The sequence below is a fragment of the Brassica oleracea genome, chromosome C3 (assembly GCF_000695525.1).
Source record: "Brassica oleracea var. oleracea cultivar TO1000 chromosome C3, BOL, whole genome shotgun sequence".
NCBI classification, from domain to species: domain Eukaryota; kingdom Viridiplantae; phylum Streptophyta; class Magnoliopsida; order Brassicales; family Brassicaceae; genus Brassica; species Brassica oleracea.
Window position 1 is genome coordinate 968089 of NC_027750.1, and position 13907 is coordinate 981995.

Below are 13907 nucleotides of genomic sequence, written 5' to 3' on the forward strand. Positions count from 1 at the left end.
ATGAAACTTTAATAAAAGAAAACGACGCCGCATTTCGTCGTCGTTTTGCCGTCTAGTCTGGTACAGAGAGAGAGATGTTGTGTGGAAAAACGTGAGCCAACCCACGTTTCAAGAAAAAACCACAACTGCATCAAAACGTCCTTCTTTACTCTCTCACATTATTATTTTATAAAAAAACTCTCAAATCTGCTTTAAAAGCGTTTATTAACTACTTCTTTTATCACGAAAAAAGATTTGCTGATATTCTCTGGTGTTGCTGTGTGTGTGTGTGCTCTTCGCTTGTAAGCTCTTCTGAGTGCTCTTCTTCACTTGTAAGCTCTTTCTTTCTTCCTCCATTACACTGCTGGGATCTTGCATTTTCTTTCCCCCCCAATATATACTTTCAGCTCTTACCCATTTTTGCTTAGATTGAATCTTGTTTGAGTAAAACTTTATGGGATGAAAATTAGAAAAGATCTCTTAAAATAATGTCTTTGTTCATCTTTGTTTGAGACCCCAACAGTGAATCTCAAAAAAGCTTTGTTCTTTATCTAAAAATGCTTGCTTTTTTTTTCTTATATCGTCTCACTGTTGAAAAAGGTTTCTTCTTTGGACATTTGAAGCTAAGAAATGAGAGCTCTTTCGTATCTTGATTGTTGTTCTGTCTTTGTTGTTTTTGTTTTCTTCCAGAACTGCCCCCTGTTAACGTAAAATGAGCAAAGTTCCAGTAAGGATCCTTCTATGGATGTGTTGTTGTGTGTGGGTTTGTAACGGAGATGATGGAGAGTATATGCTCTACAAGGATCCCAAACAGAAGGTCTCAGATCGAGTTGTTGATTTGCTTGGTAGAATGACTCTTGAAGAGAAGATTGGTCAGATGGTTCAGATTGACAGAAGTGTTGCCACTGTCAACATCATGAGAGATTACTTCATTGGCAGTGTCCTGAGTGGTGGTGGGAGTGCTCCACTCCCTGAAGCAACTGCTCAGAACTGGGTTGATATGATCAATGAGTATCAGAAAGGAGCTCTCGTGAGCCGTTTGGGCATTCCTATGATATATGGCATTGACGCTGTTCACGGCCATAACAATGTCTTCAACGCTACCATCTTCCCTCACAATGTTGGCCTTGGAGCCACCAGGGATCCGGATCTGGTTAAGAGGATTGGAGTAGCAACTGCAGTCGAAGTCAGAGCCACTGGAATCCCATACACATTTGCTCCTTGCATTGCTGTAAGCTTCTCACCTTTTGCAGATCTTTGCTGTGTTCTGACTCACTTGTTGTAGGTTTGTAGAGATCCAAGATGGGGCAGGTGTTATGAGAGCTACGGAGAGGATCATAAAGTTGTGGAGAACATGACTGACATCATACTTGGCTTACAAGGAGAGCCTCCTTCTAACTATAAGCATGGAGTTCCCTTCGTTGGTGGAAAGTAAAAGCTTTTTTTTTTTTTTTTGCTGCTAAGTAAATGTTTCATTCTTTTAAATTTATTTGAATTTTTTGATTATTAGGGATAAGGTTGCAGCTTGTGCCAAGCATTATGTGGGAGATGGTGGGACAACCAGAGGAATAAACGAGAACAACACAGTGACTGACTTACACAGTCTCCTCAACATTCACATGCCTGCTTACGCTGATGCAATTTACAAAGGCGTTTCCACAGTGATGGTTTCTTATTCTAGCTGGAACGGTGAGAAGATGCATGCTAATACAAAGCTCATCACAGGGTATCTCAAGGGTACCCTTAAGTTTAAGGTCTGTTTACACTTTTTTTTTTCTCGTCAGCCATGTGCTTTGTGTGAATCCTTTGTGCTATGTGTGCAGGGTTTTGTTATTTCGGATTGGCAAGGCGTTGATAAGATCTCTTCACCTCCACATTCGAACTACACGGCTTCTGTCCGAGCTGCTATTGAAGCTGGGATAGATATGGTCATGGTCCCTTTCAACTTTACTGAGTTCGTCAATGATCTCACCTCCTTGGTGAAGAACAAAGTGATTCCTGTCACCAGGATTGATGATGCTGTCGGAAGAATCCTGCGTGTCAAGTTCACAATGGGTCTCTTTGAGAACCCTTTAGCTGATTACAGCTTCTCCAATGAACTAGGAAGCCAGGTCAGTTGCTGCTTTAGTATTCTAGAACCTGTTTGCAAAGTATTTGAATGTTCTCTTTCTATATTAGGCACATAGAGACTTGGCAAGGGAAGCTGTTAGGAAATCACTTGTGCTGCTGAAAAACGGGAACAAAACCAATCCAATGCTCCCACTTCCCAGGAAGGTTTCGAAGATCCTAGTCACTGGCACTCACGCTGATAATTTAGGTTATCAGTGTGGTGGTTGGACCATTACTTGGCAAGGGTTTAACGGTAACAAGGACACGAGAGGTACATTGGGCAACTCTTATAGTAGTTTATACAAGTTAGGCATGCGGGTTTGGTTAGTTTGGGTTATTCGGTTAGTTCGGTTTAGCATAAACCTTACTGATTTAATCTGAAATAAAGTTCGGTTCTGTTTTCGGCTAGTTCGGTTTCTGAAAATTCTACTGAATTTTTTGATTTTGGTTTTTAAAAAAATTTCGGATAATTTTGGTTTAATTAGGTTACTTCGGTTCAAAATTGGGTTAGTTCGGTTTAGCATAAACCTTACTGATTCAATCTGAAATAAAGTTCGGTTCTGTTTTCAAAAATTCTACCGAAGTTTCTGATTTTGGATAGATTTCGGGTTTTTATATAAAATTTCGGATAACTTTGGTTAAACTAGTTTACTTCGGTTCAAAATTCGATTAGTTCGGTTCAGAATTTTAGTTAAACTTTTTCCTTTAAAAAAAAGAAGAAAACCGAAGTAACTCGCCAAAACAACCAAACCGAAACCGAACTATTTAGAAAACCTACCGAATCAAACCGAACTAACCAAAATTTCGGTTCATGAGTTCGGTTCGGTTAAAAATGTCAGGCCTTAATACAAGTGTTAACAACATTCCAGCAATAAATAATATGAAGAGTGTACATTTTTTCTGGTTCAGGGACTACGATTCTTGGCGCTGTAAAATCAGCTGTTGATAAAACCACTGAAGTCATCTTCAACGAGAATCCAGACGCTGAGTTCCTCAAATCCAACAACTTCTCTTACGCAATCATCGCTGTTGGTGAACCTCCATACGCAGAGACAGCTGGAGACAACGACAAGCTAACCATGATGGACCCCGGTCCAGCCATCGTGACCTCCACTTGTCAGGCTGTCAAATGTGTGGTTGTGGTCGTTTCAGGGAGGCCGCTTGTGATGGAGCCTTACGTTGACTCGATAGAGGCATTGGTTGCAGCTTGGCTACCGGGAACAGAAGGCCAAGGTGTCGCTGATGCTCTCTTTGGGGACCATGGCTTCAGTGGGAAGCTTCCTGTTACGTGGTTTAGAAACACGGAGCAGTTGCCTATGAATTTTGGAGATTCGCATTATGATCCGCTCTTTGCTTATGGGACTGGTCTTGAAACTGAGTCTGTTGCGAGCATTGTTGCTAGGTAAAATCGTTTACACTATACTTAGACATGAGATTATGATTGCTTGACTCTTTTTTTATTTTTGGTTGTGAACAGGTCAACCTCAGGTTCTGCTGCTGGTGCAAAGCCATGCTTAATCACACTTCTTGTTTGTCTGTTTTTCTTCCCAAGGTATGTATCATTTATCAGTTCAACTTCTGTTTTGATTTTTCCACATAAATTGGTGAGAATCTGACTTTTTTTTTGTCTACAGCTTGAGCTGGGGTTTGAGGAGATGAGAGAAGCTGCAAACGCTTGGAGTTGTTTTTTTTTGTACGCAGTGTAGTTCTTGTAGCCCTAGCTAGAATAGATTCTGAATCTGTGTCATGTTATGCTTTAAGAGTTATATTGCAAACCTGGAACATTCTTAAATGATCTAAACTCAAGTTCTTGAATTTCTACTGACAATATCTCTGCTTTTAAACCACTTTATATTCAACGTTTGTGGGGTACTAATGGTAAATCTTGGTAAAAAAATATAAAACTGACGTCATATGGGGAACACAAGGCATAAACTTGTGAAGAAAGCAACCTTTATGCTTTCTTTGTAAGAGAAGAAACATTATGATGATGACCTGAGACTAAAGAAGAGATTTTGGATGAACGGGAGACATAGCCGCAAAACTAGGAATATCCATTGCATAACACAAGAGAAAATGGCTACGTCCTGAAGAAATTCAATCTTATTTATAAGCAGAGCAGTAAACCCTAATGGATATTCACAAAAGCTCAAACAAAACAACCAAATTCAGAAAAAGATTTTAAGTAATGGCAGCAAGACAGCAACCAAGAGGAACAGGCTTGGTGGTTCAGTATGAGGATCTTGTCCCCGAATCTGAATGGAAAGATCAGCATGAGGCTACTATTCTCACCATTGATCTGCCAGGTTGGTAGATAGATAATATTAGTTGTACTAATTGTGGTGGTTCTAGTTCTGATGTGAATTGTTTTTTCAAAGGTTTTACAAAGGAGCAAATAAAGGTAACGTATGTGCACACCTCAAGGATGATAAGAGTTACCGGAGAGCGTCCTTTGGGTGATAGGAGATGGAGCCGTTTCAATGAAGTGTTCACTGTTCCACAGAACTGTCTAGTGGATAAGATCCATGGGAGCTTCAAGAACAATGCCCTCACCATCACCATGCCTAAGGAGACTATTACGAAAATGCCTAACCTTCCGGAGACTTCTAAAACTGTGGCTGAGAAGGTGAAGCAGCTGGAGGAGAAGAGGTTGTTGGAAGAAGCTGTAAGGAAAGAGAAGGAAGAAGAGGATGAGAAGAAGAGGAAGCTTCTGGAAGAGAAAGAGGCAATACTTAGGAAGCTGCAAGAAGAAGCTAAAGCAAAGGAGATGGCTGATAAGGCGAGAAAGCTTCAAGAAGAAGCTAGAGCAAAAGAGATGGCTGAGGCAAGGAAGTTTCAAGAAGAAGTTAGAGCAAGGAAGCTTCAAGAAGAGGCCAAAGCAAAAGAATTGTTTGAGGAGAGGAAGCGTGTGGAAGAAGCTTCACTAAAGAAAAAGTCTGTGGATGAATCTGTAGGAAACAGGAAGATAATAGAGAGGGTGCTTCCAGAAGTGGATTATACAAAATCTGGCTCCGGTTCTGTGACCAAACCTGTGTCTGGAAGAGCAAGCGAGGTCATGAAATCAGCAGAAGAGAAACTAGGTTACGTGGTGGATAAGGAAAAGAAAATAGAGAAAGGGATGATGGAGAAAATGAGAGGAAAAAAGATAACAAGCGAAGAGAAGAAGTTGATGTTGAATACAGGAGTGGCTGCTCTTGTGATCTTTGCTCTTGGAGCTTACGTTTCTTATACCTTTTGCTCATCTTCTTCTTCATCATCTTCTGGCAAACCAGAATGATGTCTTAAAATAATTAAGAGGCTGTGAGGAGAGAACTTTTATACTTTGTAAACTGTAATATATTCTGAAATATAATAAAGTTTGGTGATGTAATATTTATACTTAAAGACAAAAGTGATGCTAAAACATCAAGATTAACTATAAATTAATTTTCTAATCACATTCTTAAGAAATTAGAGTGTTGTTTAGATTGAAAATAATAGTATAGGACTAGAAACATAAAACATAAAAAGACACCAAAGCGTATAGTTTACATGTATACATTTTCATTTTCAGTAAGAAATTATAGTGTTTATTTATGGCGAAAACAATATAGGAGTAGAAACATAAAATGCAAGGTATTTGAGGACTTTAGTGTAATTTAAACAATAATTGAGGTTATCATCATCTTCTATATCGCCACGTGGCATTTTCCTCTAGAGGCGCTTGCTTCCTAAAAACTCTCTCTCTCTCTCTCTCTGTTCTTCAGCTTCTCTTCTCTGCAATGGCGGCTTCAAGTGGTTTCCATGTCTCTTCCTCTCCTTTGCTTAGGATTCGCTCTTCCTCTGTCGCATATGCCACCAAACCTCCGTTTCTCTCTCCTTGTAACGGTCGTCGTTTACTAGCAGAAAGCTTCGGTCTCGCAACTGTAACTGTTTCGCGCCAAAACCTCTCGGTTTCTCCGCCGTCTGCGGTGGTGGAAGCTCGCATCTCAGGAGAAAGAGAACCGATGACGCCTCCCTATAACGTCTTGATCACTGGCTCGACCAAAGGTATAGGACATGCGTTAGCTAGAGAGTTTCTGAAAGCAGGAGACAACGTTGTCATATGTTCCAGATCAGGTGAGAAGAATCAAACAAGTGTGTTTGTGTGGGATAGTAAGAGAGAACCAGATTCTTCTTGTTATGTTTTAAATGACTGTTTCTTTGTCTCTGCAGCGGAACGAGTTGAGTCTGTTGTTGAGAGTCTTAAGGAAGAATATGGGGAGCATGTGTGGGTACTGATTCCTTTTTCAATAACATGTTTTTGGTTAGTGATGGTAATATCATATGAAATGTTAATGATGCCCAAAAACTATCGACAGGGAACTAAGTGTGATGTTAGAGAAGGGAAGGATGTGAAGGATCTTGTAGGTTATTGTCAGAAGAATCTTAAATACATTGACATTTGGGTAATATAATACATCTTTCTTCTTTCTCGTTGAACTAGCCCATGTTGTGTGTGTGTGCATTGTCTTAATACTTTCTTGTTACAGATTAATAATGCTGGATCTAATGCATATAGCTTTAAACCTTTGTCTGAGGCCTCGGATGAGGATCTTATGTAGGTTTTTGTTTGAAGTTTTGATCCATTTCTTTGTTGGGTTCTCTGTTTATTAACACTTTAATATTTTTTTTTGTAGTGAAGTTGTGAAAACAAACACTCTTGGGCTGATGTTATGTTGCCGAGAGGTATGTGGATAAGATTGATTCAGCATGTATATTAGGCCATTGTATGTTTTGGGATTGACTTACATGTGTGTTTATGAATCAATAGGCAATGAATATGATGTTGACCCAATCTCGGGGTGGTCATATCTTTAATATCGATGGAGCTGGCTCAGATGGGAGACCAACACCCAGGTTTCTTCTTAGGGAATATGATTTGAGCTCCTTTCTCTTAATGTGAAATATTATTGACTAATGTTTACACAGGTTTGCTGCATATGGTGCAACAAAACGGAGTGTTGTTCACCTGACAAAGTCATTACAAGTAATAATGCCAATGTTATATATATATATATATATATATATCTGTTTTAACTGTCTTTATTTAACCTTCTCCTTATTTGACTTGTTTCTTTCTTCTTCTTTTTTCAATAGGCAGAGTTGCAGATGCAAGATGTCAAAAATGTTGTGGTGCACAATCTATCGGTATATGCATATATAAAGATATGTAATTTAGAAGGAAGTATTTGATGTAAGCAATGATCATAATTGCAATATGTTTCTCTTGGGTTATTGTTGCAGCCTGGAATGGTCACAACTGATCTACTCATGTCCGGAGCTACAACTAAACAAGTTGGATGACTTCATTACACTAAAACAAAAACAAAATTCTAGATTCCTTTTCCAAGAGATTCCTCTAATACATTTCTCTATTGCCCAGGCCAAGTTCTTCATTAATGTTTTGGCAGAGCCAGCTGAAGTGGTAAGAAACCAAAAATTCTCTTCTTTTTTTTTTCTTCCCACATGATGTGTAATCCCTAGTCCCATGATTACACATTCTTCAGGTTGCTGAGTATCTTGTCCCGAACATCAGAGCAATACCAGCTAGCGGATCTATGAAGCCGACTTACATCCGTTTCCTAACCGGAATCAAAGCCTATACCAAAATATTCTCAGTTAAGAACCGATAATAGTTGAAGTAGATAAGATAGATAGATAGACCTACATGTGAATGATATCTGCAAAAAAGAAGTACTTAAACAATTCTCTTGTGGATTTGTTTCAGAGAGTTGCATTGGGAGCAAGGAAGAATAGATACGTGACTGAAGAGTAGATATCGCAGTAGATCATCTCTATATTTCTTTGTTAACACTGATCATGTATCATCAAAACTAATTAACAAAATGTAAATAAATACCTCTACATTTTGTTATTCACCCTCTAAGACAATTGTGGAATAGCCAATGTTGGCTGAGAGTGGTTTCTAGATTGTTGAGTGCGTGGGGATATTATCAACTCGGAACGGTCCATGAAGATGTTTTTGGTGCATTTACGATCATCAAAAACATTTGTCGATTTTGCATGGCTTATTATGTGGTGATGGGGTTCAAAAATATGGTTAGGAATCACCATCACTGATGTAATGTCCTTGAGATAAGTAGTGCGTGAAGATTTTGAAGTTTCTTATCTATCTTTTCTACCCATGAAAACTACAGATGATAAGAGTATATAACTACTGGAAGTTGGAGCTTCATCCACGATACTCACTATGTAACGTACTACTTATCTCAACTCGTCACCCTCTAGTTGCTGCTTATTTTATATTCTTGTGGTGTATTTTAACGATCGGTTTTGCTAAAACTGGATGTAGATCCATATAGTGATCGCTGCAAGTCGATCACCCGCGCCTACTCCCTAGCTTAGGTTTTGCTTAACAAGCTATCTTTTTGGTTAGGCAAAAAAAGTTGTAGTCTGATTAGGAACCTTGGAGAGAGTAAGTTAAATGGAAGTTAATTGTTAGGGTATCTCTGAAAGATCTAATCAAATAAGAAATTGATATTTTTGTATGAATTCTTATTGTAAAATTACTAAAATATATAGATTTCCTATTATCGTATAATATATAATTATTATTTGTAGTCTCTTTTTCCAGCTCTGTTTATTATATAACGTGCAGCCTTCTGTGTTGTATTATTATATATATGGAACCCTAAGTATAAACAATACTGGTCGAAAGGGGGAACATTACTGGAAGAAAGAATGAGGGTATTCAAGAAGAAAGTATTATTGAGCAAATCAGACATGGATGAAGAAGAGAAGAAGACGAGAGAGACCCAAACCATGGTCTCAAGTAGACAATATTCCTCCTGATGTAACCTTGGAGATACTCTCAAGGCTTCCTCCAAAATCGATCATGAGACATCGATGTGTCTCGAAGCTGTGGTCTTATTTGACCTCACTTCCAAGTTTTATCAACTCGTTCACGTCTCGGTCTACTTCACGACCACCGACTCTTATGGTCACCTTATCATCAGAATCGGCAAAATATGTATTATTCTTCCCTACCACCCCGAAACCGTCAAGTTATTCTCCATTATACAGTTATGAAATAACAAACTTAGATTGGAAAGATTCGCGATCCGAGAGCATCCATGGATTGATTTTAACACCCGTATTCAAGATTTGGAACCCAACCTTGAGACAGTTTTTAGCCTTACCACATCCTCCTGCTCAGCACAGCTCAAGTCGAGGTTGGTCGTCTTATTTAGGATACGATCCATTGGAGTGTAGACACAAAGTACTTTGTGTAGTATCTAAAATATACTCGGGTCAGCCTCTGATTCTTACGTTGGGAGCTCAAGAATCATGGAGAATAATATCCGAAGGACGTTGCCCTATCCATCGCCCAACTGGAGGATATGGGCGATGCGTCAATGGGATTCTGTATTATAGAGCTTGTCTTCTTGGTGATGATCAAGAAATAATAATGAGCTTTGATGTCAAATCTGAAAACTTCAATATTATAAAATTACCGGAGGGTTCTAGTCAGCTTTATATGATACCTTATGAGGGAAGGGTAGCCTTAGTTGCTCATGATTATCATGTTGTTAAACTTTATATTTTGAAAGATGCACATGGGCACGAATGGAAACGCTTTATTTTTAATGTGCCATCTGAGAGGGTGCGGATGGAATCTATGCGTTTCAGGGGTACTACAGATGCTGGTGAGTTTATATTTGCTGCATATCGTTCCAGTGAAGACCTTTGTATTTTATATTTCGATCCAAGGAGAAATAGTACTAGAGTAGTCTTTTTACAAAGATATATGGATGACTTTAGACGCTGTTGTGGACTTGCTAGCAACAGCATGTTAACCATGCAAGTTTTCCCAAATCACATCTAGAGTCTCTTTTCTTTGTAGAGCACCACCTTCGGTTGCTCAAAGCTCTTTAGTGATTCTTTTATGTTTTTGCATTTTTTGCTATTCTTTTCTGAGAACACATATTGTGTACCTTGATGTTCTTCAGTGTTACTTTGTTCTTTTTGATTCACTGAGTTCATGTCTATGCATTACTTTGATTTTCTCTTATGCTATTTATTTTTTTGCATTAGAATATTGATTCGAGAAATGGGATACTCCATACTTGCTTTAATGATTGTATTTGATTCTCAATTATCTTCTCCAGCAATTGAGATCTGTATTATTCTCTTCTAGTATTAGCCAAGAACACGTTTTATTCCAACAATGCCAAACACTGTTATTCCGCTGTGCATAATTTGAAAGGATCTAGCTAGGGAATGACTGCAAGCTAACATCATCGGTTGAAAAGAATTAATGAGTTACCTGAATCCACAGTAAATATATATATATCGGTTGAAAAGTTGAAACACAGAAGGAAACAACAGTTGTGGTGTTTCGAAGTTTCTCAAAAACTCACTATAGGCGGTGGTGTTGAAGTTTCGATCCATTTAGCACAGCTGATTATGTGGCGATGGAGTTCAAAGGTATATTCTGAAAGATGCCCATAGACACGAATGGACGCGTCAACGCTTTCTAGATGTAATCTGTAAGAGCGAATGGAGGATTCATATAGGTTTCATGGGGGTATTAGTGATGCTGGTGGGCTTGTTTCTAAATTATTCTAATGTTTTTAACCATTTTACTTGCTTTGTCAAATCATTTATAGTCACAACTTAAAGATAAAAATTATTAAAAAAGTGGGGTCTAATTTTATTGTATCGGGAAATAGTTGTTTTCCCCAAATGCTAAGACCATCAACCCGTGAGGTAAAGTAAGTACAACAGAGAAACTTATACAGCTTTGCCAAAAAAAAACCCATCCACCATAAGGCCTAAACCCCATGATCATGACCAAAATGACCAAAAACTAGGATCAGACTTCCATTTTACTGAGACACTATTTATAGATAATCAACCAGAGGATTTAACTTCCTCATTAACAAAGAGCTCCATCATCTAATGTGGAAACCTGAAGCAACATAAGACTGAAACATTCCCAGCCTAGTCACACTTTGGGCAATGTTTGGGCAATGAAGAAAACCCCTCTGTTATTTATCTTATCTTCTTTCTCCATTCTCCACCATTCCAATCTAGTTAGTCTTCTTAGGATAATACTTTTTAAGGCTATTCTATGTTTGTTTATTTGTTTATTTATTTGTTTGTTTGATATACACTGTTCATGTTTTAGCTTGGACGACCACGTCCCGGCTGTTCTGGTGTGGCAAGCTGCGGTGTTGTGACAGACGTTGGTGTGGTTTCGGTAGACATGGTGAAAGTTTTGAGATTTTTACTTTTGATTTACGACTTATCTCGCCGTATGTTGTATATATAGAGTGAAGAAGAGTGGGAGGGGTAAGCACTAATTTTCATTTTTATTAATTGGGCCGAGTTTGGGCCAACGTGCTTTTTGCCAAATAGAGGTGCGCCAGGCCGTTTTCTTAACTTTGACCGACATAAATTCCCCTTCTCTGTGTTTTAGCAATTTAAAACGACGCGATGTTCTCATGTTGATATAAAACGTCATGCATTTTCTACAATACTGAATTTCGTAGAAAAAAAATTAAAAACCTTTTTGAACTCTTTGACGCTTGCAAGCTTCGTGCTAATCTAGAGGCAACACCGAACCCACTTGAGAAACATAACCCCAAAAGTGGACTGAACAACAATATTATATTATCGAATAATAAATTATTCGAAAATCTGTTATTAGATGAACTTAATCAAATGATCTTATGTATGCACTTACATATTGGCATATTATGTTCCTTAATATATTAATATGAAATTTGGGAAAACGCTGAAGATTTTATCCCTGAGAGATTCCTAGACAAGAGCATTGAATATATGGGGAGCAAAGGGTACGCACCATTTGGTTTTGGTCGTAGGAATTGTCCCGGTATGGCTTATGGTAATGCGTTGCTAGAGGAGATTATGGCGAATCTTCTCTACCGATTTGACTGGAAGATTCCTGATGGCTCTAAACCGGAAGAGCTTAACATGGAGGAGATTTGCCAATTTGTTGTCGCAAAGAAGTACCCTCTCAAGCTGGTTCCTGTTACAAGGTTTTAGAGGAAAGCCTAGGGTTGATACGGTTTCCTCTATATATCAATGCTCAAGTGTTATATGAGGCCAAGCCATTTGGTTTGTTAATAAGTGAGATAAATGTTGGTTTCCGTTCTCCAATAATAAGGCCGTTTCGTTATGTAAACGTAAAAAGTATTCAACCAACTTAATTTAATAATTTATACGACTACATATCTACACTATATAATATACTAGTAGTATTCCGGTGTTACGCGCCGGGGTTCGTATGTTTTATCTTAAATGATTTTACAATTCATTTACGGTCTCAGTAAAGAAAATATTTCAAAAATATGAATATTAAAATATGTTGAAAGAAAATGATATTCATTTGATAGTGGTTAGGAACCGTAATGTATTACTTTGTTTTGAAGTTGATTAGTTCAAAGTAGAATATCATAAGTGGTTGTGACTAATCGATTCGATAAAAGTAGAATAAAAAACCAATATTTGTAACAAAGTTAATTTAATTGGAATTTAAACATAAAGTCAAGTAGATGTTTTATTTAGAGAACATACGTATACTCTGTTAAGTACCATGTGGACAGTATACAGAAGGAACGGCATTTGAAGTTCTATTTTATAGACTAATTTGAATTTAAACAGCTCATGTGTTACCAGCTCGAAAGACATCTCATCATTAGTTCGTTGTATTTTGTTAGTAATTCTAGTAGATGGTTTGTCAAAATGTTGATGTTTATATTTTTGTACGCCTGTTTGATTTGAGCGGCCTTGACTAAAACTGTTGATGATTTCGTGATATTATGTTTCCCCTCGAAGAGTAGCTAGCACATGCGGTGATATTTTCTTTGATTTTAAGAAGTTTTTTATAATGCTTGATAGTTGATGATTTGAATTTTAATGATTTGAATTTTAATGAAGATAGCGATATTGAATTGGTATTACCAGTGACTAATTATGCTAAAATTTTATAAGTAAAGTCTGAATTGCTAAATTTTATTATTTGTTAAGGTGGACCCATTAAGTCTAAAAATGATATTTTTGCAAACTCAACTCATTATGGTAGAATGTGTAATGTCTAAAACATTCTTAAAAGTTTTATTAAAAAAATATTTATACTTTGCTTAAAGTTCAGATCAACGAACACACTTACTCGCTGCAATTCAAAAGAACACTTCACACACAAGTTAGTAGACAACTAATCCCAACAGTCTACTAACAACAACCTAGCAATGCTAATCAAACAACCTAGCAATGCTAACCAGCAACCTAACAGTGCTAACCAGCAACCTAGCAATTCTAGATTCCACTATCTCAATCATAATTCCTTAAACAATAAATCTTATTGCTGGACGTGATCGGTTTCCCTAATGCCTTTTGTGACTTATTTTGACTCGATAAATATTTAAAACTGATTAAATCATGAGTTCCGGAAGCATGGACGAAACCATGCTCTGATACCACCTCTGTAACACCCCCGAACCGTCCTAGGCATAGGTCAACCCACCGGCCAACAATCAAACAAGAACATGACCGACGGACGACCCACACCAAGGGTTGGAGATGAAAGGCCATCCGATCAGTCAACAATCAAACAAGAACATGACTGACCGTCCAACCCAACACCATGGTCCGGAAGCGCTACGTGACGGGTTAGAGACGATCCGGCCAGAGTCACAAAATTTACTCTACGACCTCGACCAGTTCGTCCACTAACACATCCCGCTGCGTCAATGCACAAGGCTTTGCAACCTGTACCTAGAGTTAGCGTTTTTCGTTAGATCGAGGCCTAA

At 38.1% G+C, this 13907-nt stretch overlaps 4 protein-coding genes across 4 annotated transcripts; all 4 read left to right on the top strand.

Moving 5' to 3' along the window:
* Positions 1-99: 99 nt before the first annotated feature.
* Positions 100-3907, top strand: LOC106332963 (beta-glucosidase BoGH3B-like). Its single transcript, XM_013771445.1, has 9 exons — positions 100-311; positions 670-1210; positions 1265-1410; positions 1490-1733; positions 1803-2090; positions 2158-2359; positions 2998-3490; positions 3566-3640; positions 3723-3907. Exons 2-9 carry the CDS (start codon positions 692-694, stop codon positions 3745-3747), a joined length of 1992 nt encoding a protein of 663 aa, XP_013626899.1. The 5' UTR covers positions 100-311; positions 670-691; the 3' UTR covers positions 3748-3907.
* Positions 3908-4134: 227 nt separating this feature from the next.
* LOC106332966 (protein RESTRICTED TEV MOVEMENT 2-like) lies at positions 4135-5473 on the top strand. Its single transcript, XM_013771449.1, has 2 exons — positions 4135-4394; positions 4467-5473. Exons 1-2 carry the CDS (start codon positions 4277-4279, stop codon positions 5363-5365), a joined length of 1017 nt encoding a protein of 338 aa, XP_013626903.1. The 5' UTR covers positions 4135-4276; the 3' UTR covers positions 5366-5473.
* Positions 5474-5774: 301 nt separating this feature from the next.
* On the top strand, positions 5775-8038 carry LOC106332965 (chlorophyll(ide) b reductase NOL, chloroplastic). The gene is made up of 12 exons (XM_013771448.1): positions 5775-6186; positions 6283-6341; positions 6429-6515; positions 6600-6667; positions 6747-6795; positions 6881-6966; positions 7039-7096; positions 7207-7257; positions 7354-7404; positions 7493-7534; positions 7617-7727; positions 7838-8038. Exons 1-12 carry the CDS (start codon positions 5850-5852, stop codon positions 7883-7885), a joined length of 1047 nt encoding a protein of 348 aa, XP_013626902.1. The 5' UTR covers positions 5775-5849; the 3' UTR covers positions 7886-8038.
* An 815-nt stretch (positions 8039-8853) lies between these two features.
* On the top strand, positions 8854-12141 carry LOC106329607 (cytochrome P450 71B24-like). Its single transcript, XM_013768297.1, has 4 exons — positions 8854-8895; positions 9438-9533; positions 9590-9776; positions 11876-12141. Exons 1-4 carry the CDS (start codon positions 8854-8856, stop codon positions 12139-12141), a joined length of 591 nt encoding a protein of 196 aa, XP_013623751.1.
* The last annotated feature ends 1766 nt before the right edge of the window (positions 12142-13907 follow it).

Bases quoted from the DNA above. Each gene is read 5' to 3' on its own strand.
- LOC106332963 (XM_013771445.1), top strand. From the start codon at position 692: ATGAGCAAAGTTCCAGTAAGGATCCTTCTATGGATGTGTTGTTGTGTG. The intron at 2,091-2,157 runs GTCAGTTGCTGC...TTTCTATATTAG, and splicing joins CCAATGAACTAGGAAGCCAG to GCACATAGAGACTTGGCAAG. The intron at 2,360-2,997 runs GTACATTGGGCA...TTTCTGGTTCAG, and splicing joins CGGTAACAAGGACACGAGAG to GGACTACGATTCTTGGCGCT.
- LOC106332966 (XM_013771449.1), top strand. From the start codon at position 4,277: ATGGCAGCAAGACAGCAACCAAGAGGAACAGGCTTGGTGGTTCAGTAT. The intron at 4,395-4,466 runs GTTGGTAGATAG...GTTTTTTCAAAG, and splicing joins TCTCACCATTGATCTGCCAG to GTTTTACAAAGGAGCAAATA.
- LOC106332965 (XM_013771448.1), top strand. From the start codon at position 5,850: ATGGCGGCTTCAAGTGGTTTCCATGTCTCTTCCTCTCCTTTGCTTAGG. The intron at 6,516-6,599 runs GTAATATAATAC...TTCTTGTTACAG, and splicing joins TTAAATACATTGACATTTGG to ATTAATAATGCTGGATCTAA. The intron at 6,967-7,038 runs GTTTCTTCTTAG...ATGTTTACACAG, and splicing joins GATGGGAGACCAACACCCAG to GTTTGCTGCATATGGTGCAA.
- LOC106329607 (XM_013768297.1), top strand. From the start codon at position 8,854: ATGGATGAAGAAGAGAAGAAGACGAGAGAGACCCAAACCATG. The intron at 8,896-9,437 runs GTCTCAAGTAGA...TAATATCCGAAG, and splicing joins CGAGAGAGACCCAAACCATG to GACGTTGCCCTATCCATCGC. The intron at 9,777-11,875 runs GTGAGTTTATAT...AAAACGCTGAAG, and splicing joins CAGGGGTACTACAGATGCTG to ATTTTATCCCTGAGAGATTC.